Source organism: Coregonus clupeaformis, chromosome 8, assembly GCF_020615455.1.
Source record: "Coregonus clupeaformis isolate EN_2021a chromosome 8, ASM2061545v1, whole genome shotgun sequence".
NCBI classification, from domain to species: domain Eukaryota; kingdom Metazoa; phylum Chordata; class Actinopteri; order Salmoniformes; family Salmonidae; genus Coregonus; species Coregonus clupeaformis.
Window position 1 is genome coordinate 33,586,951 of NC_059199.1, and position 24,688 is coordinate 33,611,638.

A 24,688-nucleotide genomic window follows, 5' to 3' on the forward strand; every position below is an offset into this window, starting at 1 on the left:
GATAGGTTCCCAATCTCCCAACCTCATAACTAGCTACCAAAAAGGAATTTCAGGTTATCAATCAAGTTAGAGTAGCTAGCTTGTCTAACTATCTTAGCTGGTATGCCTGCTGGCAAGGTTGGTAGACTTTAGAAAAGCAAGCAATAACTAAATGTACTGAATAAAACTCACATTCCTTTAAATATTTTACCCAGATTTTAGCAGAGATGCAGAGAATCATATTTCGTTTCTTTAAAAAAAGAAACACCAGTCAGGAGGATATCTCAAGATGTATGCTTAGATATGCAGAAAAAATGAAAATTCTCCAACTTCTGGACAGAGGACCACCCTCCAGCAGCATATACAGATTTGTGGGGTGCATTACGCCCCTGAACTCAACTGTAATGACTCTGTTCATCTTTACATTTTACAGAGTGCAGGATTTTATATATATAGCCTATACCATTGTGCATAGACAATAAAGGCATTTAGTGTTGTCTCGAGCGAATTACTCTCTTTTTCTCTCTGCCCAGCAGCATGATGGTCCTGTGATGCGCTTCCCAGGCATAGAGAGATCCAAATTATTTTCACAACACTTTCCCTGGCTGCCACTGCTCTTGCTCAACAGAAACATTCCTCTGTGTCGTCACAACCTTTGGAGATATTTCAACAAAACTATTTTGTGGTAAGTTGATCTAATTTTCTGAAAGTTTGAAAAGTTTTAGATATATTCCAATGAAGTTAGATCTATAATTCTTTTTTAAAAATATACAAGTAGGAAAGCCTTAAGATAAATAATCCACTTGTTTAGAGAGAAAAATGTAGATAATTTTTTACTAAAGTAGTAATATGTTGGATGAGTGTGTTGGGGGATGAGTGTGTTTCCCTTTCATAGTTTATTGGCGGAAGCATGACCTTCATCCATATACAATTTTTTTCTCCAAACATTGCTTTTTTGTGTCAGCAATTAGACATTGTTCTTAGGGTGGGCTAGTTACCCCCTAGTATCCTATATGCGGCAGAGCCTCGTGCTGTGGCCTGAGGGACAATATAATCAGTGGTGGAAACCTGTGCTTGGCTTTAACTAGGAATGTACAGGCGAGGGGTTCAGAGAACGTACTCAAATGAAAGGATTGCTTTGCCTGTGGGTCACAGTGGGTGGAATTGGAAGGAATTACGATGCATTTCGTTTCCCTAGAAAGTACATTCAAAAAGGCCTTTCTGTAAGACAGTGATGTTTATCATTAGGCCTAAAACATTTTTTAAAGAATCTTTCTTCAACGGTATTGCAAGAGATATATTTTTTTTACACAGAGTGTCTGAATAAAACGAATAATAAGTAACTAAATTGTGATGATGTTGTGTGGAGACCTTTAATTTCTGGTTCATTCACCATCATGAATCATAATTTAATATGCTTGTCCGAATGATTTTCCTCCTATTACTCTCTAGGATAACAGTTTGCCTTCTGAACAGACTCTTTTGTCTGAGGGGAAATGGGAAAATCTGGGTTATAGTAAAAAAATAAGAAAATAAACATTTCAAACAAAAACCTAACCAAACAAAAGCCACAAAAAAATAATTGTAGCCTAATATGGTCTATGATTCACAGTCTATGACCTAGGCTAGATGCCTGGCTGTAAACCTTTATTCTATGCTATGCGAGTTCCTGGCCTGGCTGCTCAACCTTTACGCAGGGAAATACCAAACCCAACACTGGGCCAAATTATAATGGAGAAACGTGAAAACACTTTCATAACGACAACATAACTCTGTGGTTATGACACTTGCAGGGAAGCACAGTATCATAAAAACTCTGCTTATATGATTTTTTTTTTAAGAAACTTTAACCAAAATGTCATTATTTTTCTAAAGTCACATTTCAATTGCCTTCACCTGAAACCTGTAGGCTAGTGCTTTAGCGATAAAAAAAAGGAAATAAATTTGATATGCTTTTTTCTACATGTATTCACCCCTTAAAGACATTCCCTGAAACCTGCAGTGTAATTAAATAAATTAGATCAGTTGGTTAGTCCTTCAGAATGTGTGAGAAAGATCCTCGGTGTGTGTGTATGGGTTCAGGGGAACCACCCGCCCATGAAACAAGCTCACCCCCAGGGTCATGGGGTATGTGACAGCAGGTCCAGAGAGGGGAGAGTGCAGGGGGGAGGGAAGAGAAGTCGAGTCGGCGCCGCGGGGGACTCTGATCTGACTGGACTACATTGTTTTCCCCTTCTCTCACTTCTACTTACCAACTCCTCTCTCAATGACTCTCTAGGCACATCACCGGGCTGGTGTGTGTGTGTGACAGGACAAGACAGGACGGGACAGGACAGGTGTGTTTGTGTCGGTGTGTGTGGTGAAGTGTTGCGATGCGGCTCTTGCTCTTCCATGGTGTGTTTTTCCTCCAGTGTGTGCGGTTCTCCCAGCAGCAGTTTCCTCGGGTCTGTGCCACCGCGGAGGCCCTGCTCTCTAAGGAGTGCTGCCCGGTCTGGGAGGGGGATGGTTCGGCCTGCGGGGCCAGCTCTGGCAGGGGGTTCTGCCGGGACGTGGAGGTATCGGATCTCCCCAACGGGCTGAATTACCCGTTCTCCGGCTTGGACGACAGAGAGAGGTGGCCTCTGGTCTTTTATAACCGGACCTGCCAGTGCGCCTCCAACTACATGGGGTTCAACTGTGGAGAGTGCCAGTTTGGGCTGTTTGGTGCTAACTGCGGGGAGAGGAGAGAGTCCGTGCGGCGGAACGTGTTTCACCTGTCGGCGGCGGAAAGGCGGAAACTCATCTCTTACCTCAACCTGGCCAAGCACACCATCAGCCAGGATTACGTCATAGCCACCGGGACCTACCGGGAGATGAATAACGGGAGCACCCCGCTGTTCTCTGACGTCTCGACCTATGACGTGTTTGTGTGGATGCACTACTATGTCTCGAGGAATGCTCTTCTCGGTGGACCGGGGAATGTCTGGACCGATGTGGACTTCGCCCACTGGGCTCCCGCCTTTCTGCCGTGGCACCGTGTGTACCTGCTGCACTGGGAGCGCGATATCCGGAAGCTGACCGGGGACTTTGAGTTCTCCATCCCGTACTGGGACTGGCGGGACGCGCAGGGCTGTGACATCTGCACCGACGACCTGATGGGCGCCCGGAGCCCGCAAGACCCCAACCTCATCAGCCCTGCTTCAGTGTTCTCTTCTTGGAGGGTGAGACACCTTTCATCCTCTTCATGTCTCTTCCATCCTTTTCCTCTCTCTTTTCTCTTTACCCCTCCTGCCTACCTATTTTCTCCTCCCTTCCTCTCACTCTCACTGTCACCTTGGCATTATTCTTAGTTCACAATAGTCTCCAAAGTGTTGTATTTTAATTTATGGATATGGGGAGTCCTGGAGGGGAGAGGAGGAGGAGAAGAGTCCATTTTAGACTGTACATGCTTCTTAACTCACAAAACATGAATAGACATTTTAATAATTGAACGGTTCTTTATTACTTTTCATGTGATGACTTGAATACTGTGATGATATACTATCATGGTTGTGCTCCCCTGTAGCCTAGATAGGAGGGAGGAGAGGTGGAGGATAGGAGAGGACTGGGGAGAGGAGAGGAGGACAGGACAGGAGAGGAATGGGGAGAGGAGAGGATCGGAGAGGTGGAGAAGAAAGGAGACGTGAGGAGATGAGTAGATAAGAGGAAAAGAGAGGAGAGGACCGGGGAGAGGAGATTGAAGGAGAGGAGAAGAGGGTGGGAAGAGGAGAGGAGGGGGAGGAGAGAGGAGAGGAGAAAAGAAGCGAGGAGAAGAGGGTGGTGATCAGGAGACTGTCTAACTACCTCATGTTTCTGCCAGATTCCAGAAACTGTCTGAATACCTCATGTTTCTGCTAGAGGCCATGTTCTGTGATTAGCACACACACACACACACACTCTCTCTCTCTCTCTCTCTCTCTCTCTCTCTCTCTCTCTCTCTCTCTCTCTCTCTCACTCTCTGCTGTAGGTGTGTGGGAGAGAAGAGAGGAACCCCAGTATACAGTTGAAGTCTGAAGTTTACATACACTTAGGTTGGAGTCATTAAAACTCGTTTTTCAACCACTCCACAAACTTCTTGTTAACAAACTATCGTTTTGGCAAGTCGGTTAGGACATCTACTTTGTGCATGACACAAGTAATTTTTCCAACAATTGTTTACAGACAGATTATTTCACTTATAATTTACTGAATCACAATTCCAGTGGGTCAGAAATTCACATACACGAAGTTGAATTTGCCTTTAAACAGCTTGGAAAATTCCAGAAAATGATGTCATGGCTTTAGAAGCTTCTAATAGGCTAACTGACATCATTTGAGTCAATTGGAAGTGTACCTGTGGATTTATTTCAAGGCCTACCTTCAAACTCAGTGCCTCTTTGCTTGACATCATGGGAAAATCAAAAGAAATCAGCCAAGACCTCAGAAAAAAGGTTTTGGACCTCCACAAGTCTGGTTGATCCTTGGGAGCAATTTCCAAACGCCTGAAGGTACCACGTTCATCTGTACAAACAATAGTACGCAAGTATAAACACAATGGGACCACACAGCCATCATACGGCTCAGAAAGGAGACGCGTTCTGTCTCCTAGAGATGAACGTACTTTGGTGCGAAAAGTGCAAATCAATCCCAGAACAACAGCAAAGGACCTAGTGAAGATGCTGGAGGAAACATGTACAAAAGTATCTATAGCCACAGTATAACGAGTCCTATATCGACATAAGCTGAAAGGCCGCTCAGCAAGGAAGAAGCCGTTGCTCCAAAACCGCCATAAAAAAGCCAGACTACGGTTTGCAACTGCACATGGGGACAAAGATTGTACTTTTTGGAGAAATGTCCTCTGGTCTGATGAAACAAAAATAGAACTGTTTGGCCATAATGACCATTGTTATGTTTGGAGGAAAAAGGGGGACGCTTGCAAGCCGAAGAACACCATTCCAACCGTTAAGCACGGGGGTGCTTGGGGGTGCTTTGCTGCAGGAGGGACTGGTGCATTTCACAAATTAGATGGCATCATGAGGAAGAAAGATTATGTGGACATATTGAAGCAACATCTCAAGACATCAGTCAGGAAGTTAAAGCTTGGTCGCAAATGGTCTTCCAAATGGACAATGATCCCAAGCATACTTCCAAATTTGTGGCAAAATGGCTTAAGGACAACAAAGTTAAGGTATTGGAGTGGCCATCATAAAGCCCTGACCTCAATCCTATAGAAAATGTGTAGGCAGAACTGAAAAACCATGTGCGAGCAAGGAGGCCTACAAACCTGACTCAGTTACACAAGCTCTGTCAGGAGGAATGGGCCAAAATTCACCCAACTTATTGTGGGAAGTTTGTGGAAGGCTACCCGAAACGTTTGACCCAAGTTAAACAATTTAAAGGCAATGCTACCAAATACTAATTGAGTGTATGTAAACTTCTGACCCACTGGGAATGTGATGAAATATATAAAAGCTGAAATAAATCATTCTCTCTACTATTATTCTGACATTTCACATTCTTAAAATAAAGTGGTGATCCTAACTGACCTAAGACAGGGCATTTTTACTAGGATAAATGTCAGGAATTGTGAAAAACTGAGTTTAAATGTATTTGGCTAAGGTGTATGTAAACTTTCGACTTCAACTGTATATGGGGTTTGGTTATATTACACAATATCATATAGGGGAAAGAAAGTTGTGCCTTAGACTGAGAGGAAGATAAGATACTTTCTAAAAGCGTATTCAGGTTCAACCAGGAATATTGCTGCTGTTTCAGTAAAATAAGCCATGCAGGGTCATAGAGCATCATTATCAGATGTATTACCTTCTACATATCTCCATCACTACTGCTGTCTCTAAGTCTCTGAGTCATATTGAAGTGACTCTTATATAGCTTTTATACTGTGAGTGAGTGAGTGAGTGAGTGAGTGAGTGAGTGAGTGAGTGAGTGAGTGAGTGAGTGAGTGAGTGAGTGAGTGAGTGAGTAAGTGAGTGTGTGTGTGTGTGTGTGTGAGTGAGTGTGTGTGGACATGTTTCACTATACTTGTGGGGACCAGAACGAACAAAAGTTTGACCAACTGGGGACATTTTGTTAGTCCCCACAAGGTCTAATGCTATTTCTAGGGAGTTTAGGGTTAAGGTTAGAATTAGTGTTAGGGTTAGAATTAGGTTTAGGGTTAGGGTCAGGAGCTAGGGTTAGTTTTAGCGTTAGGAGCTAGGGTTAGGTTTAGGGTTAGGGTTAAGGTTAGGTTTTGGGGTTAAGTTTAGGGTTAGGGTTAAGGTTAGGGTAAGGGTTAGATTTAGGGTTAGGATTAGGTTTAGGGTTAGGGTTAGGGGTTAGGGAAAATAGGATTTTAAATGGGACTGAATTTTGTGTCCCCACAAGGCTAGTTGTACAAGACAGTGTGTGCGTGTGCGTGTGGTTCAGTGGTGGTTCTGTGCCTGAGATCTGAAGTGTGTTAGCTTCCCAAGTTAAAGAAACTGTCCAGTGTTTCCAGATTTCTATGAAATATGACCTATAATTAAGCAGTAAGGCCCTAGGCCTAAGGGCTGTTCTTATGCACAACGGAACGCGGATTGCCCGGATACAGCCCTTAGCCGTGGTATATTGGCCATATACCGTTAACCGCCAAGGTGCCTTGTTACTATTATAAACTGGTTACCAACGTAATTAGAACAGTACAAATAAATATTTTGTCATACCTGTGGTATACGGTCTGATATACAACAGCTTTCACCCAATCAGCATTCAGGGTTCGAACCAACCAGTTTAATCTGAGGGAAATAGTTTTCCTTCCAAAAATTGATAATTAAGTATGTTAAGCTTTTCTGTGTTGGAATGGTGTAGGCGTATACCGGTCATAAAAAATATTCATGTGAGTAGACCGCTGATTGGCCAGTTTATCCTCCTCAGGAGGATAACGTCATCCTCTATGAGGAAATAGCATGCATTTTTTAGCATGCATTTCTTAAATGATCTGTTTGAGATGTAAGTTTGAGGTGGGATTTTTGAAGTGTTTTTTCTCCAATTTATGCTTTGGCCACAAATGCAAGCATAGGATGAGTCAACAAAGTAATTTGGGTAAGAGTTAACAGAATATGAACTTTTAAAATTGAGATTTTCACTGGACAGTTACTTTAATGCTTAGGCCTAGGCTTTAGCTCAGCAGGCTACCACAATCATGTGGTATGCAGTCATCCTGATTCAACAGTTTTGTGTGTGTGTGTGTGTGTGTGTAGGTGATGTGTTCGCGGGCAGTAGACTACAGCGTGAGGGGGGTGCTGTGTGACGGTAGCGACGAGGGGCCGTTGCTGCGTAACCCTGGCAACCACAACCGTAACGTGGTTCCACGGTTGCCAACGGCAGCAGAGGTGGAGTTCACGGTCAGTCTCCGTGACTACGACACAGGAGCCATGGACCGCTCCGCTAACTTCAGCTTCAGAAACACAATAGAAGGTCAGTAGGGGTGTATGAGTTATTTGTTTTAGACCTCTAGAAAGTCAGTAGTTCTAGAACACTCTAGAGAGCGTTGTTCTAACCCTAACGCTGGTATTGTATTCTGACCCCTGACCTCTAATCTCTAACCCCTGACCTCTGACCCCTAACCTCTAGGTGTCGGCAGCTCTGTGACAGGCCTGGGTAACAGTGTGGTGATGGGGGTGACATCTAACCGCTGACCTCTATCCCCTGATCTCTAGGTTCCAGCAGCCCTGAGATGGGCCTGGGTAACAGTGTGGGGATGGGGATGACCTCTAACCTCTAACCCCTGACCTTTTACCCCTGACCTATAGGTTTTGGGAACCCTCAGACAGGCCTGGGTAACAGTAGGGTGATGGGGATGCACGCCTCTCTTCACATCTTCATGAATGGCTCCATGTCTTCAGTTCAGGGGTCAGCTAACGACCCTATTTTCCTACTGCACCACGCCTACGTAGACAGGTGAGCACACACACACACACAGGCACACACGCACACACATGCACGCACGCACACACCCACCAACCTAACTCTCCCTCACACACACCCTGTTTCTCTCGCTCTCTCTCTCTCCCCCCCAACACACCCTCTCTCTCTCTCTCCCGTTCTCTCTCTCTCTTACTCTCCTCAACACACACCCTCTCTCTCCAGTATCTATGAGCAGTGGTTGAGGAGACATGCTCCAGAGCAGACCCAATACCCAGAGTTCAATGCTCCCATTGGCCACAACAGGCAGTACCACATGGTGCCCTTCATACCTCTACACAGGAACATAGAATACTTCACCTCCAGCAAAGACCTGGGGTACGAATACTCCTACATGCTCGACTCAGGTAAGTACTGTGTGTGAGGGGCGGTGTGTGTATGTTGTTAGTAATAATATAATAATAATTATTAGTAATATGCATGTTTTAATCGTGAATGCCTGAAGGATTGTTTAGGACTCCTCCTCTCCTCTCCTCTCCTCTCCTCTCCTCTCCTCTCCTCTCCTCTCCTCTCCTCTCCTCTCCTCTCCTCTCCTCTCCTCTCCTCTCCTCTCCTCTCCTCTCCTCTCCTCTCCTCTCCTCTCCTCTCCTCTCCTCTCCTCTCCTCTATTCTCTTCTCCTCTCATCCCTCTCTCCTCCCCTCCAGATCAGAGGATATCGGAGGTTCTCAGTCCTTACCTGGAGCTGATGATGGAGGCGTGGCCCTGGTTGCTAGGGGCGTTGGTCCTGGGGGCCCTGGTTGCTATGACTGTGGCTGCGGTAGCTGTGACTATGACCCGGGTGTGTTGGGGTGCGTGGCCATGGCAACGCGGGGAGAAGAGTTCAGCGTTCCACCTGCCAGAGAGGGAACCTCTCATCATCAGCAGTGATAGTGATACCCCCAACTACCACACTGTTTAGCCCCAATGTTAACATATAGACTAATATGTTATAAATTGTGTTCTTACACTGGTACAGTTATGCCCTATGAGAGATGTACAACTGCGCATGTGCGAAAATAAAGAAAGGGCATTTTCCCGCGTTCTGGTTGAAACACCAACGATGAACATGTGTGTTTATTCCTCCGTTAAGTAAGCCGGTATTCCTGTCCTGAAGATGACAGCACCAACAGGTTATGGGCCCAGGAGGGAACATGGAAGCCGATGGAATAGATTATGTTTCGACGGAGATGAAAACAACTACGAGTTATGGGAGACGAAGTTTTTGGGACACTTGCGTTTGCTAGGGCTAAAGGCCACCATATTGAGCGTGGATGAAGATGAAGAAGATGGAGAGAAAAATGAAGAAGCCTACGCCGAATTGATACAGGTTTTGGATGATAAAAGTCTTTCCCTGATAATGAGAGAAGCAGCAGATGATGGGAGAAAAGCGTTGAAGATATTGAGGGAACATTATGCAGGTAAAGGGAAACCACGTGTGATTAGCCTCTACACTGAGCTAACTTCTCTTCAGAAAGCCAGTGACGAAAGTGTTACGGATTATATCATTCGTGCTGAGACGGCTATTACAGCACTGAGGAATGCTGAAGAGACTTAAAGTGACGGGCTGTTGATTGCAATGATTCTGAAAGGTTTGCCCGAATCATTTAAGCCATTTGCCATCCACATAACGCAGAGTGACGAGCCGACAACTTATGGCAAGTTCAAAACCAAGTTGAGGAGCTATGAAAGCACCGAGAAGTTTAGCGCCATTTCCACTGACGACAACGTGATGAAGGCAAGTAACATTAAAGTTAGCTGGCCAAGAGGAAGAGATAAAGGGACCGAGATAACCTGCTTCAACTGTGGCCAGAAAGGGCACAAGGCCCGGGAATGTACCGTTACTGGAGAGCACAGAGAACGGAGACAATGGTGTAGTTTTTGCAAGAGCTCCACTCATACTGACGCAAATTGCAGACGAAAAAGAAGAGACAATGTGAAACAAGCAACAGATGCTGAAGGCCACACATTTGCATTCAAAATAAGTGACTGTCAGGTTCGTGGACTGAAACAAAAAGGGCTGATGGTTGATACGGGAGCAACGTCACATATAGTCACGGACATCGGGAAGTTTAAGGAGTTTGACGAGACTTTCAAACCGGAAAAACATTCCGTGGAGCTGGCTGACGGAACAAAAACGAATGGTGTCGCGGAGAGGAGAGGTGCAGCGGAGGTTTACCTGAGAGACAACACGGGTCGTCGGGTGAAAACAACGCTGACGAAGGCGCTGTACGTGCCGTCGTTTCCACAGGACATTTTCTCTGTTAAAGCAGCGACAGCCAACGGAGCTTCAGTCAACTTTCGACAGGTCGACAGGGGTGTAACAAGCTCATCCACAAGAACGGTACCACTTTTGACATCGAGGAGTACGATAGACTTTACTATCTTAACACTGTAAGTGATGAAAATGATGATGGATGTCATGGGTGCTATGATATTCACACATGGCACAAAATTCTTGGCCACTGTAATTTTGAGGATGTGTCAAAGTTAGAAAATGTGACAGAGGGAATGAAAATCACAGGTAAGATTGACAAATCTACCCTCAACTGTGAAATCTGCACACAGGAAAATTTGTTCAGAGCAGAAACAGAGAGCCTGATGAAAAGGCAAAAGCAGCTATTGAGCTTGTGCACACTGATTTGGCTGGCCCTATTGAGCCAGAGGCGAAAGATGGGTTCAGATATACTCTAGCATTTACGGATGATTATTCAGGGGAAGTTTTTGTGTATTTCCTAAAAGCAAAAAGTGATACTGTAAAAGCTACTGAGAAGTTTATTGCTGATGTGGCCCCTTATGGAAAAATAAAGTGTGTCAGGTCAGATAATGGCACAGAGTACACAGCCAAAGAGTTCCAGTCACTGCTCAGTAAGAATGCCATAAGACATGAAACTTCACCCCCTTACTCACCCCATCAAAATGGGACCGCTGAGAGAAATTGGAGAACACTGTTTGAAATGGCAAGATGCATGCTACTTGAGAGCAACCTACCAAAGAAATTGTGGACATATGCTGTAATGACTGCTGCAGTAATTCGCAATAGGTGTTACAATAAGCGTGTAGGACAGACTCCACACTACATGTTTACTGGGAGAAAGCCTGATCTTTCAAAGATGAAAGAATTTGGATCTGTTTGCTATGCATACAGACAGAACAAGAAAAAGTTGGACTCAAGATGTGAAAAGGGTATTTTTGTCGGGTATGATAAAAATAGTCCAGCATACCTAGTCTACTACCCAGACACTGGAAAAGTTCTTAAAAACAGATTAGTCAAGTTCGTTACAAAAGGTGTAGTCGAACGCCAAACTCAGACAGATTTGGAAATGAGTGATGATCTTCATGGGGAGAGATTTCAATCCCCCATGCCAAAAGCCAAGATGGCAGATCAAAATTCCGAAGAGACACAAGATGTGCAAATCGAGACTTCAGATAGTCAGAGTCCACGCTATCCAGACAGCGAGAGGAAGAAGCCCCAGTACTTAAAAGACTATGAGTGTAAAGTGAAGTGTGATGACCAGATACCACCTAGTGTTGACTACTGCTACAGAGTAATGTGCAATGCACCACAAACCTTCAAAGAAGCAATGATTTCACCAAAATCAGAGATTTGGGCTACTGCTATGAAGGAGGAGATGGATTCCCTTAGGGAAAATTATACATTCACATTGACCACACTGCCAGAGGGTAAAAAAGCAGTGGGGGGCAGGTGGGTCTATGCGGTCAAAAACAATTCAGATGAGACTGAGACATACAAGGCAAGATATGTTGCAAAGGGATATAGTCAAGTGGCAGGAATAGACTATAAGGAGACTTTTTCTCCAACTGCAAATATGACATCAGTACGTTGTTTGATGCAGCTAGCAGCTCAGTATGACTTAGAGTTACATCAGATGGATGTCAAAACAGCATATCTACATGCTCCTATTGACTGTGAAGTGTACATGGAGCAACCAGAGGGTTTTGAAGTCAGGTCAGATACAGGTGAGCAACTAGTCTGCAAACTGAACAAGTCACTGTACGGCCTGAAACAGTCAGGAAGGAACTGGAACAAAATGTTGCATGATCACCTTAGTGAAAATGGTTTTACACAGAACCCAGCTGATCACTGTGTTTACAACAAACAAACTGCAACAGAAAGGATCATTTTGATAATTTGGGTCGATGATCTAATTATCGCTGCTAGTGATAGTGACTCACTCACAAGTGTAAAAGAAATGTTAAGTGAAAAATTTAAGATGAAAGATCTTGGGAGGCTTAGACATTTCCTAGGCATTGATTTTACACAAAGTGAAGGGAAAATAAAGATGAGCCAAACAAGGTACATAACCAAGATACTGGAAAGGTTTGGTATGTCAGAGTGTAAAACAAGGTCAACACCATGTGAACAAAAAACAAACTTTGATGGTGATGGTGAACCTATTGATTCAAAAAGGTATCGTGAAGTGATAGGCAGCTTGATATATGTTATGACATGTACAAGACCGGATATCAGTTGGATTGTCAGCAAGCTGTCACAATACCTATCAGAACCAAAAGAGCAACACTGGATAACAGCTAAACATGTGTTGAGGTACTTGAAGGGGACAATGAATCAGGAGTTGTGTTACAAAAAGGGGGGTGGAAAAACTCAACCTCGTAGCATATAGTGATGCTGATTGGGCAGCAGATCAAAGTGACAGACGAAGCATAACAGGGTATTGTTTTAGTTTAACTAAATGTGGACCTGTTATTTCATGGAGGTCTAAGAAGCAGCCAACAGTAGCTTTATCTACATGTGAAGCAGAGTACATGGCACTGGCTGCTACTACACAAGAACGTTTGTACCTTGTACAGTTATTGGGCCAGATGGATAGTGAGTGCCAATATGCACCAGTAACAATCTTTGAAGATAACCAAGGTGCAATTGCTCTGTCAAAGAACCCAGTATGTCGTCAGAGATGTAAACATGTTGACATCAGATATCATTTCATTCGATCTGCACTCAGTGATAGCAAAATAAGTATTGAATATTGTCCAACGGCAGACATGGTTGCAGATGTTTTGACTAAACCTGTAACGAAGTTCAAAAATGAAAAATTCTTGGGTTATATGTTTGGAATGTAAACTGACATTTGTGAGATGTATAACTGTAAGCTAAATGTGTTGATAGTTAGGTTGAATACGACTTGTACAGTATAAGAGCAAGTGGGGGTGTTAACATATAGACTAATATGTTATAAATTGTGTTCTTACACTGGTACAGTTATGCCCTATGAGAGATGTACAACTGCGCATGTGCGAAAATAAAGAAAGGGCATTTTCCCGCGTTCTGGTTGAAACACCAACGATGAACATGTGTGTTTATTCCTCCGTTAAGTAAGCCGGTATTCCTGTCCTGAAGATGACAGCACCAACACCCAACTACCCCAACTACCACACTGTTTAGCCCCAACTACCCCAACTACCACACTGTTTAGCCCCAACTACCACACTGTTTAGCCCCAACTACCCCAACTACCACACTGTTTAGCCCCAACTACCACGCTGTTTAGCCCCAACTACCCCAACTACCACACTGTTTAGCCCCAACTACCACACTGTTTAGCCCCAAGTACCACACTGTTTAGCCCCAACTACCACACTGTTTAGCCCCAGCAACTATACAGCTAACTCCTAGCCCTGCAACCCTAGCCTACAGCCAAGCCGTAAACGTTTAACTACCACCCAGACAATTCCTTGCCTATCTGCCACACCTGCCAAAATATAAAGGGGCCCTATGTATCACACCAACGTATGCCAGTTCAAATTGAACTTGAATTTAAACTTGAACTAATGACACAGAGGCTCAAACTCAAATAAAACTAGTTAGAGTTTTATTTCATGGTACAGTATCTTTGCTTGGTGCTGTATGCTGATCTCTGTCTATCAATATCTCTGGACAGGCCCTTGACTTGGTCACAATGATTCAAAATACTTCATCAAATACAGTACATTATATGGCACATTTCTGAGGGGCAATAACATATATTTTGTTTTTATTTTGTTTTCTTCCTGAAGCTTAACGTGTAAAAGGAACACTACATATAGCAGTATGGACTACTGTGACTATCAGTAAAATATATGATAAAACCTGTACAATGGCCTCCTCCATGCAACATAAACTCAGCAAAAAAAGAAACGTCCTCTCACTGTCAACTGCGTTTATTTTCAGCAAACTTAACATGTGTAAATATTTGTATGAACATAACAAGATTCAACAACTGAGAAATAAACTGAACAAGTTCCACAGACATGTGACTAACAGAAATTGAATAATGTGTCTCTGAACAAAGAGGGGGTCAAAATCAAAAGTAACAGTCAGTATCTGGTGTGGCCACCAGCTGCATTAAGTACTGCAGTGCATCTCCTTCTCATGGACTGCACCAGATTTGCCAGTTCTTGCTGTGAGATGTTACCCCACTCTTCCACCAAGGCACCTGCAAGTTCCCGGACATTCCTGGGGGGAATGGCCCTAGCCCTCACCCTCCGATCCAACAGGTCCAAGACGTGCTCAATGGGATGGAGATCCGGGGTCTTCGCTGGCCATGGCAGAACACTGACATTCCTGGCTTGCAGGAAATCACGCAGAGAATGAGCAGTATGGCTGGTGGCATTGTCATGCTGGAGGGTCATGTCAGGATGAGCCTGCAGGAAGGGTACCACATGAGGGAGGAGGATGTCTTCCCTGTAACGCACAGCATTGAGATTGCCTGCAATGACAACAAGCTCAGTCCGATGATGCTGTGACATACCGCCCCAGACCATGACGGACCCTCCACCTCCAAATCAATCCCGCTCCAGAGTACAGGCCTCGGTGTAACGCTCATTCCTTCGACGATAAACGCGAATCCGACCATCACCCCTGGTGAGACAAAACCACGACTCGTCTGTAAAGAGCACTTTTTGCCAGTCCTGTCTGGGGGTTTGTGCCCATAGGCGACGTTGTTGCCGGTGATGTCTGGTGAGGACCTGCCTTACAACAGGCCTACAAGCCCTCAGTCCAGCCTCTCTCAGCCTATTGCGAACAGTCTGAGCACTGATGGAGGGATTGTGCGTTCCTGGTGTAACTTGTGCAGTTATTGTTGCCATCCTGTACCTGTCCTGCAGGTGTGATGTACCGATCCTGTGCAGGTGTTGTTACACGTGGTCTGCCACTGCGAGGACAATCAGCTGTCCATCCTGTCTCCCTGTAGCGCTTTCTTAGGTGTCTCACAGTACGGACATTGCAATTTATTGCCCTGGCCACATCTGCAGTCCTCATGCCTCCTTGTAGCATGCCTAAGGCACGTTGACACAGATGAGCAGGGACCCTGGGCATCTTTCTTTTGGTGTTTTTCAGAGGCAGTAGAAAGGCCTCTTTAGTGTCCTAAGTTTTCATAACTGTGACCTTAAATGCCTACCGTCTGTAAGCTGTTAGTGTCTTAACGATCGTTCCACAGGTGCATGTTCATTAATTGTTTATGGTTCCTTGAACAAGCATGGGAAACAGTGTTTAAACCCTTTACAATGAAGATCTGTGAAGTTATTTGGATTTTTACAAATTATCTTTGAAAGACAGGGTCCTGAAAAAGGAATGTTTATTTTTTGGCTGAGTTTTGTACCATTCAAACAAAAAACATTATTGTTATGTAACATATTAAATCATATTCATCCATGTTTGTGTTAGGAGTTGTACAATATTTTATTTTACAGTGCTATGTCAATTCATACTGCCTTTGACTTAAGTAGGCTAAACTAGGAATATAGAGTAATGAAGTATTGAAAAATAGAGTATTGCATTTGTAAACATATACAATAAAAATACACCCTTTTACAATAGTTGAGCTTGATTTACATCAAATTATGTTATGTGTTTGAGTATTATCTTGAAATTTGAATGTTGCATGTTCAGTAGGGGTGTAACGATTCGTTTTAATAACGATTCGATTTGTATCACGATTCGTGGTTGTCGATACGATTCAAGGACGATATTGGTTCATTTAGAACGATACGATCCGAAACGATTCAGTGACTTGAAATCGATTCAGTAACCTTTTAGCCAAAAATTCAACCAGTGTGACTGAAATAAATACCTGGATACTGGACAGTGCAGGTGAAGTTTCCTAGATTCCTGTTTCTTGTAAGGACCGCAATGGTGGCTTGATAATTTCTCGCTCGTCGGCTTCTCCTCTGTCATCCGCCATGCTATGCTTTGTTGTCTTGGCGCCTTTGCGCTGCTGCTGGCGCGATGACGTCACGGATAGGCAGACTGAATCGAGTAATGTTTAAAGCCTTTATCATTAAAAGTGCTAAGAAAAAACATCCATATAAAGTCTGACGTGCTTAAATCCAATGGGTTATTTCCTAGTATCGATACAATCGATTTATTACATTTTAAAACGATGTTAGATCGATATATGTTGTCCAAAAGGCCAACTCGCCGAGCACAGATCGATGTAGTTGGATCATAGGAATATAAATCGATACATCGATGTAGTAGATGGATCGTTACACCCCTAGTAAAAACACTCCAGTGCGCAAAACAGGGGCACTGGAAAATACAAGGCACACAGGGAATATTCCCAGCGATACAAAATACATGGAGCTCCACCGAGCTTCTCTCTCCTCCACAATAAACAATCACACACAAAGACAAGGGGGCAGAGGGAACACTTATACAGGCACTAATGAGGGGATATGAACCAGGTGTGTGTAATAAACAAGACAAAACAAATGGAATGATGAGATGAGGAGCGGCAGTGGCTAGAAGGCCGGTGACGACAAACGCCGAAGCCTGCCCGAACAAGGAGAGGGGCAGCCTCGGAGGAAGTCGTTACAGATACTGTATATTTTTGAAAGAATACTATATTTCCCTTGACAGAGTAATGCTGAATGTAAAAAATGGCTCAACTTACCCCACTCTCCCCTACACATGATGTAACATTTGTTTACGATTGACAGATAATGTTTAAATGCAAAACACTTTATTTTGTGATGGGGCCCTCAGCTCAGTTTGGGAACCTTAATCCAGGCTGGACAGCAGGAACTCAACCTGTATTTCTAGATTCCGCATCACCTCCCCGAGAGCCTCTCTGGGCTTTCATAGATTGACTCATTGAGGTTGAAGATGGATTGTAGCCATGCCTTCATCTGGCCCTGTTGACAACAGACACATCATCAACTATTATTGAGAGAGAGAGAGAGAGAGAGAGAGAGAGAGAGAGAGAGAGAGAGAGAGAGAGAGAGACAAATGTACCTTAACGAGGAGGTAGAAGTTCTCAGCAGCCTCTGTCCAGGCTCCTCCAGGAGGGTCAATCCTCATTATGACTTGCAGGAGCAGATAAAGGAAGCTACCAGGCTCCTGGAGAAGGAACAGGGGACATGAGTGAGTGTCTACAGATCTGATATGACAACAGTGTGTATAGCATAGATAAACAACAGGATGTTCCATTCTTAGGGCCACTTACAGATATAGGAAGAGATGTCTTTCCTTCTAGAAGGCTTAGTAGAACGAATTCATAAAAAACATCTGCGAAGTTGGTGCGGTCGATCTGAAGTCAAACAAATAGGATAATTACATAATCTTCATTGACAAGCACTTTAGAAAGTCTCATTGAGTAGATGTTAGATGAGAAGACGGTGCCTGCAGCTAACGCTCAAGCTTGCATGTAGACCTACTCCTACGAGAGCCATCTCCTGCTCTAGTCGCTCCCTGTTTGCTGGCTCATTAATGAAGTTCACCAGTAGGTCGTAGGCCTGCTGAAACTGCCTCACATCCTCAAAACAAAACAATCATAAAATTCCTTAAAACTTAGATCATAAACTCAAAGATTCAGGTCTGTAATTCAAAGGGCCTCCGATTGTTTGGCTAGTATGACGTTGAAACTTTTCAACTAAACCCTATGAATCACTGTTGCCTAAAGGTAACCCACTGTGCAAGAACTGGTTGAATCAATGTTGTATCAATAAAAAATGTCAATGTGATGATGTTGAATCAAAGTGGGAAACTGATTGGATTTGAAAGAAGTCATCAACGTAAGGGAATTTCGTCTTTTAACCTAAATCCAATTACGTTAATTTTTGGGGGGATTTCACATTGAATTCACATTAGTGGACAACTCAACCAAATGTAAATCAAAACGAGACGTTGAAATGACATCTGTGCCCAGTGGGAACTATATATCTGGTCTGATGAACGTTGCACAATTATGTAATTGGTTACCTGCTGGTTGAGCTCGGATAGTCCACTCAACACCATCCTCCCAGCGTGGGTGAGGTAATTGAGGGAGGTACTGTCTGAGGATGTCAGAGCCTGTGAGAACAAGACAGTACATTTACAAATAGTCCAGAAATGTTCATGAAGTGAAATACAAAAGGTGCTAAATTCACATTTTCTCACCTCCATAGCACGTCTGATAGCGGCCAGCCTCAGAGAGAAGTTGGTTGTCCCTTGGTTTTCAAAGTAACGCCTGTAAATAGAAATGTTCAATAACAAATGTTCAACCTAAGAAGCTAAAACATCAGTGCCATGAAATTAAGAAATCATTTTATGTTAGCCTATATTATAACTGCAGGATTCAGAAAGACCATACCAATGTAGGATCTTAATTTGATCACTCTTTTGTTGCTGAGAAAGCAAAGGTTTTTACTATAGATGAACACATGAAAGCGAACCCACCGCAACTGGGGCACATCTGCAGCATTATTTTGCTCCTCCACAAACTCCTCCTCAAACTCCTAAAACAGACATCACATTAACTTAAACTCTACTAAACTGCATTTCACCTGCAACATCAACTGAAGCAGACAAAACATTCAGTGACATCATAACAATACTTTCATCTTGACCTAACAACTTGACCCTTGACAGACAACACAAACCTATCGATACCAAAACAATGACACACACCTGTACACACAAGTACAAATGAAATAAGAATTATTGACTGTAGAAAGAGTTTTACCTGAGGGAGTGCTGTCAGGGGTCTGGTCCTGGTCCTGGGTGGAGTGGTAAGGTGGAGGGGGACTGGGAGGGGAATCGGAAGGGAAAGGGGGGAGGCGGAGAATTCTGGGGAACTGGTGAGAGGAGCCAGAGGACGGCTCATGAGGGGTGGTGATGATGTCAGAGGTGGAGAACTGATATGCCATCATCTCATCCCCCCTCTCCTGGTACCCCTCCACTGTGGTGGAGATATCCACCTGCTGTTTAACACACAACATGTGACACTGTCAGCCCAACACTGAAAACCACCATATTGAAAACCCCTCAACCAAACACTGAAATAAATCATAACACAGAGAAACAACGGGGTGTACCTGGGCATCCTCATAATAGGTGAACTCAGACCTCCTCTTGACGAGGCAGGACATGAGTCCATGGATCCTTCTACCAAGGAACTAAAAATTAGGCAAGAGATTAGAACGTGTAATTTCATTTTCTGTCAACATGTATTTATTCAAATAGGTAAATGGACATTTGCCACTTTAAATTTTTTCTGTGAAAAATTGCCTGACTGTACCTTAATACCAGTCACCTTGTTGTTGGTGAGGACCACCTGGACGAGACCCTTTAAAAGAGACAGAGAAACATTACATTTCATCCAGGAAATATAAGTAGACCTATAGCATGTGCGTCATTTGACACAAATCAGGTGCATTTGAGACGAAAGACCAGTTGAGAATCTCTCACCCATGGGTCCAGGATTCTTTCCTGGATGACTCTGCTCCACCACAGCTGCTTCTCCACTCCCCTCACAATGCACAGGTGATGCATGTCCTCTTCATTTTGCTATAAAGAAAAAACTCCTTCAGTCTCCAGACCTCTCTCTCATATGTTAGCTGTAGATGTCTATAACATTTGGCAGGCGATTTCAGTTCTGAGTATAATCCCTGGCAGTGATATAGAGCCCACATGATGTTCGTACGACAAGTTTCCCCTAGGTTTCAATTAGGGACAGACATACAAAAGAAAACCCAGAGACAATTGGGAGTTCAAATACACAGGTGTGTTCATAAATGTTAAGAATATGTCTGAAGTACCTGCACTCGTCCATAATGGATCTTCCAGTAATGGAAATGAAACGAACCCCAGTTCCCAACCAGCTGCAACTTCTCATAGGGAAAACCAGAGTCTTCCCTATTTGGCTGAAAAACAAAGACATCCCCTAATTATAGAGATTGCTCTGTGATTAATAAGACACACAATTGTGGAGATAGAGGACATGGTAATGTGTACTATTACTAATCAGCTATGACTGTCTAATAATGTGATTGACTACCTGTGAATGGCTATCTGAAGGTGCTGACAGTTCGTCAAGCACTAGCCTCCCAGCTTCAGTGAGGTGAATGGTAGGCTCCTCAATAACCAATTTGGAAGTCTGTGAAAAAAAGGGAACAGGGTAAAGTAAATTCTCCCTATAAGATCAGATGAGCTTTGGTTAATAATGTGTTTGGTTACCTGTGTGTTTAACACTGCAAGCTCTGTTACCAGCATTCTCCCAGCACGAGTGAGGTAGTAGACTGGTTTGGCCTTGGAGAAGACAGGCTATGAAGACAAGGGAATATGTTTTTTCATTATGTGGTTTTATAGAAAACTAGTGACTTGATGTTAATCTTTAATATCCTCTAAAGACCAGAGAGTATCAGAATGGATAGACTCACAAAGATAGGAACACACAAGGGTCCAGACCAAGGGATTAAAGCCAGACAGGACCGGTGCCCAACCTCCTCATCCACATACTAAGGAACAAGACAGGATTAAATTAAGAGTCAGTTTGAATGATAGACAGGTAGCCTATAGGACTAACAGACTGGAATAGGGAGGATCGCAAGAGGAGGCCACTGCATGATAGATTCTAAGACAATTGGCAGTTGAAATACACATGTCTGTGTTCAAAGGTTAAGGAAACATCTGAGGTACCTGCCTATGAATGGTTACCTGTTCATTTTGAGAGGACAGTTCCTCCCATACCATCCTCCTAGCAGGAGTGAAACTGATGATAATGGGCTGCTCCATTGTGAAAATCTGAGAAAATGAGGGAACAGCTTTAAAGATATCAAAGTATTCTACTAGTGGATACTGAAGGTAATTATCCCTATTAGATCAGATGAGTAATGGTTAATAATCTGAATGGTTACCTGTGTGTTTAACATTGCCATCTCTCTCACCAGCATCCTCCCAGCGTGGGTAAGATAATAAATTGGCTGCAGTTTGACAGGCTATAAAAAAAGGGAATATGTTTACAGAAATGTATTTCCAGAAGTTTCTTTTAGAAAAAGTTATGTTTATGTTTAAGCCCCCTAAAGACCAGAGAGTATCAGAATGGATGGACTTACAGCGTTTGAAACCCACAGAGGTCCAGACCAAGGGATTAAAGCCAGACAGGGCTGCTGCCGAACCTCCTCATCCACGTACTAAGGAACAAGACAGGATCAATTTAAGAGTCAGTTTGAATGATAGACTGGTACTGTATAGGAGTAAAATATTGGCATAGGGAAGATTGCAAGAGGAGGCCACTGCAATGATAATAGTTGAAATACACAGGTCTGAGATATAAATGTTAAGAACATGTCTGAAGTACCTGCAGATGAATGGCTACCTCTTCAAGCTGAGAGGACAGTTCATCCAATACCATCATGCCAGCACGAGAGATGGAAATGTGCTGCTCAATCTTGCAAATCTGTAAGAAAATGAGGGAACAGTTTTAAGGGCATCAAAGTATCCCACTACCATAGTAGATACTGAAGGTAATCCTGCCAATTAGATAAAATGAGCTTTGTCCAATAATCTGCATGGTTACCTGTGTGTTTAACACTGCCAGCTCTCTCACCAGCATCCGTCCAGCATGGGTAAGGTAATAAGTTGGCTGCAGTGTTACAGACTATTACAAAAATAGGGAATATGTTTACAGAAATGTATTTTCATATTGTTCTACAGAAAGCATCATGTTTATGTTTAAGTTACATAAACCAGTCTAAAGACCAAAGAGTATCAGAATGGATGGACTTACAGAGCTGGGAACCCACAGAGGACCAGACCAAGGGATTAAAGCCAGACAGGTCCGCTGCCCAACCTCCTCATCCACATACTAAGGAACAAGACAGGATCAAATTAAAAGTCAGTTTGAATGATAGACAGGTAGCCTATAGGTCTGACAGACTGCTATAGGGAGGATCACAAGAGGAGGCTACTGCATGATAGATTCTGAGACACTACACAGGTCTGTGTTGAAAGGTTAAGGAAACATCTGAGGTACCTGCATATGAATGGCTACCTGTTCATTTTGAGAGGACAGTTCATTCCATACCATCCTCCTAGCAGGAGTGAAACAGATGGAAATGGGCTGCTCCACTGTGAATATCTGTGAGAAAATGAGGGAAACGAACATCAAAGTATTTCACTACCGTAGTGGATACTGAAGGTAATCCTGCCTATTAGATCAGATGAGCTTTGTCCAATAATCTGCATGGTTACCTGCGTGTTTAACACTGCCAGCTCTCTCACCAGCATCCTCCCAGCATGGGTAAGGTAATATGTTGGCTGCAGTTATAAAAAATAGGGAATATGTTTACAGAAATGTATTTCCATATTGTTCTTCAGAAAACGTCATGTTTATGTTTAAAGTACATAAACCAGTTTTAAGACCAGAGAGAAGACCAAAGAGTATCAGAATGGATGGACTTACAGAGCTGGGAACCCACAGAGGTCCAGACCAAGGGATTAAAGCCAGACAGGGCCGGTGCCCAACCTCCTCAACCACATACTAAGGAAGAAAATCAGGATCAATTTATGAGTCAGTAAAATTACAGTTTGAATGACAGATTGTTATTGAACCAATCCTGCTAATGAAGCAGTATTGTTATAGCCTGGGTGCCAGTCTGTTTCAGCTCTCTGTCCACTCCTTATGGGATTGTGATGCCAATATCATATTGCCACGATGGAATTGGCAAGAGAGCAGAAAGACTGGCACCCAAGCTATTGATAGGCCTGCAGCATTCTTACCTGAACAAGGACTGGGTCCTCCTGGTCCAGGGTGGGCTCATTATCTTTATGAAAAACAATAAAGGATTGTTTTCTCTAAGTTTAAGAAATACTAGCTACAAGACACCAGACATCTGTCCATGTAGTTAGGCTGATCATATATTTACTTGTGTTTTATATTGTATGACATCAAATGTATTTATGTGTCTGCATAATGTACCAACATGTTCAATTAAACCTAAAGCAAAGGTTTGGTTTCAAAGGAGCAAGTTTGTTTGTTGTTGTTAATCTAGGGCTACACTGTAAAAAATGTCATCACCATGATTGCTACCTAAATGACACCCTATTCCCTATTTAGTGCGTTACTTTTGACCAGCGCCTTTTAACCATGGAACTATGGGTCCTGGTCAAAATAAGAAATAGGGTATTGGGTGGCATTTGGGACTATTACTATTTAGACATTGTCAAATATGTAAACTTACCCTCCTCAACCGTGACAACACGGTCCACGCTCTCCACGGTGGCCAGTGCATCCTCACCGATACCGTAATATTTGCGATAAAAGTAGACTGCCGAACCGGACGCAAACAACAGGCCAGCTGCACTCAGAAGCGGCCTCTCGCGGAGGAATCTCAGCGGGGTCGCTGTCAACAAACGACTGAACATAGACCTACTCATTATCGCTCTACATACTGCAGTGGTTTTGACTGAGTTCAAAACCATCTGACAATTCTTTCTTAGAATTACAGGGTTTTATAGGGACCATTAATACGTCAAATTCTTCCATAAGTCATGGTTGGCTATGTCACAATGGGACAAACATGTTTATCAAACAGATTAAAAAACACTCAACAGTGACATCAATTAAATTGAATTTTGAGCATGATTTGGGAGTTTATACAATTGTAAACTATGAAACCATTGTTTAGAGAACAGTAGGAGTATAACCATTTAGAAAATACTGTATCAATGGCTCTGAGTAGGAGTAGAAGGGACAGCGTCACAATGCGCTCGCCATGGTTCTGAAAAAGAACGTTGCTGCGTTCATCAGCTCTGTGATGTTCTAGGCGGAGACACTCACCGAACCACTCACTTTCACGTTCAAGGTGTCAAAGCGTTCAACCAACATGCATTGGACTAAAACATCATTCAAATAGTTACTAAAAAGCCTACAGATATGTTTTACATTATTATTTTAAATATCCTGCATAAATCAGCTGAGATAGCCTACTCTTCTCATCTCTTCGCCCTCCTGCCCTGGTGGTTATATCTGAGCGTTTTGATAACTGATTGATAATTTGGATTATTCATATCCAAAGTGAAATGCTGATTGTGTCATATTTATAATGTAGGCCTAGTAGCCCACGTTTCATGACATAACCCTAATCCTAAAATAGACTAAAATTGAAACCCTGGGCGAGCACACAAGCTCTGGCTGTACAGCCGGCAACAATAATACATCCAAAGAGGGTGGCTGTTGAGGAAAACCAGTACACCAACACAAATCTTCATTAGGAGATAAAAGTAATCAGAGGCTAAAAGAAAATGGCAGACAATAGAAATCGAATGCGTATGTTACGGCTGGTTAGTGTTTTAATTACGAAGGACTCCCACAAATCTATTGTCTCTCTAAAAACTGTAGGCTGCATATTGGTGGTCAAAGTGGTCGAAACGGTGTAGTGATCCTCGCTAATACAGTGAGCCACATTACAATTCTGACCAAGTGGGTTAAGTCTGTTGGAGCGATGCATAGGGTGTGTGCCTTTCACGCATGTAACCTGGGTTCGCTTCCCCGC

At 43.3% G+C, this 24,688-nt stretch overlaps 2 protein-coding genes and 1 long non-coding RNA gene across 4 annotated transcripts; 1 reads left to right on the plus strand and 2 right to left on the minus strand.

Annotated features, from left to right (window-relative positions):
- The first annotated feature begins 578 nt into the window (after positions 1 to 578).
- Positions 579 to 8,917, plus strand: LOC121572854 (tyrosinase-like). 2 transcript variants are annotated; one of them, XM_041884884.1, is made up of 6 exons: positions 579 to 664; positions 2,258 to 3,179; positions 7,215 to 7,431; positions 7,767 to 7,914; positions 8,104 to 8,285; positions 8,584 to 8,917. In XM_041884884.1, exons 2-6 carry the CDS (start codon positions 2,352 to 2,354, stop codon positions 8,835 to 8,837), a joined length of 1,629 nt encoding a protein of 542 aa, XP_041740818.1. In that variant the 5' UTR covers positions 579 to 664; positions 2,258 to 2,351; the 3' UTR covers positions 8,838 to 8,917. The 2 variants fall into 2 exon arrangements, with proteins under 2 accessions (XP_041740818.1, XP_041740819.1); XM_041884885.1 differs by lacking the exon at positions 579 to 664 and having other exon boundaries at positions 2,227 to 3,179.
- A 9,724-nt stretch (positions 8,918 to 18,641) lies between these two features.
- On the minus strand, positions 18,642 to 23,963 carry LOC121572540. The gene is made up of 14 exons (XM_041884591.2): positions 23,375 to 23,963; positions 22,914 to 22,957; positions 22,597 to 22,674; positions 22,386 to 22,451; positions 22,186 to 22,272; positions 20,573 to 20,650; positions 20,370 to 20,456; positions 20,191 to 20,289; positions 19,952 to 20,056; positions 19,602 to 19,700; positions 19,432 to 19,479; positions 19,229 to 19,309; positions 18,877 to 19,114; positions 18,642 to 18,649 (listed from the first exon to the last, which is right to left on the minus strand). The coding sequence occupies exons 1-14, from the start codon at positions 23,613 to 23,615 to the stop codon at positions 18,642 to 18,644; spliced, it is 1,359 nt and encodes a 452-aa protein (XP_041740525.2). The 5' UTR covers positions 23,616 to 23,963.
- On the minus strand, positions 21,284 to 21,755 carry LOC121571781. The gene is made up of 3 exons (XR_006001760.2): positions 21,712 to 21,755; positions 21,493 to 21,591; positions 21,284 to 21,325 (listed from the first exon to the last, which is right to left on the minus strand). It is a non-coding gene; the product is annotated as an uncharacterized LOC121571781 (long non-coding RNA).
- Positions 23,964 to 24,688: the final 725 nt, after the last annotated feature.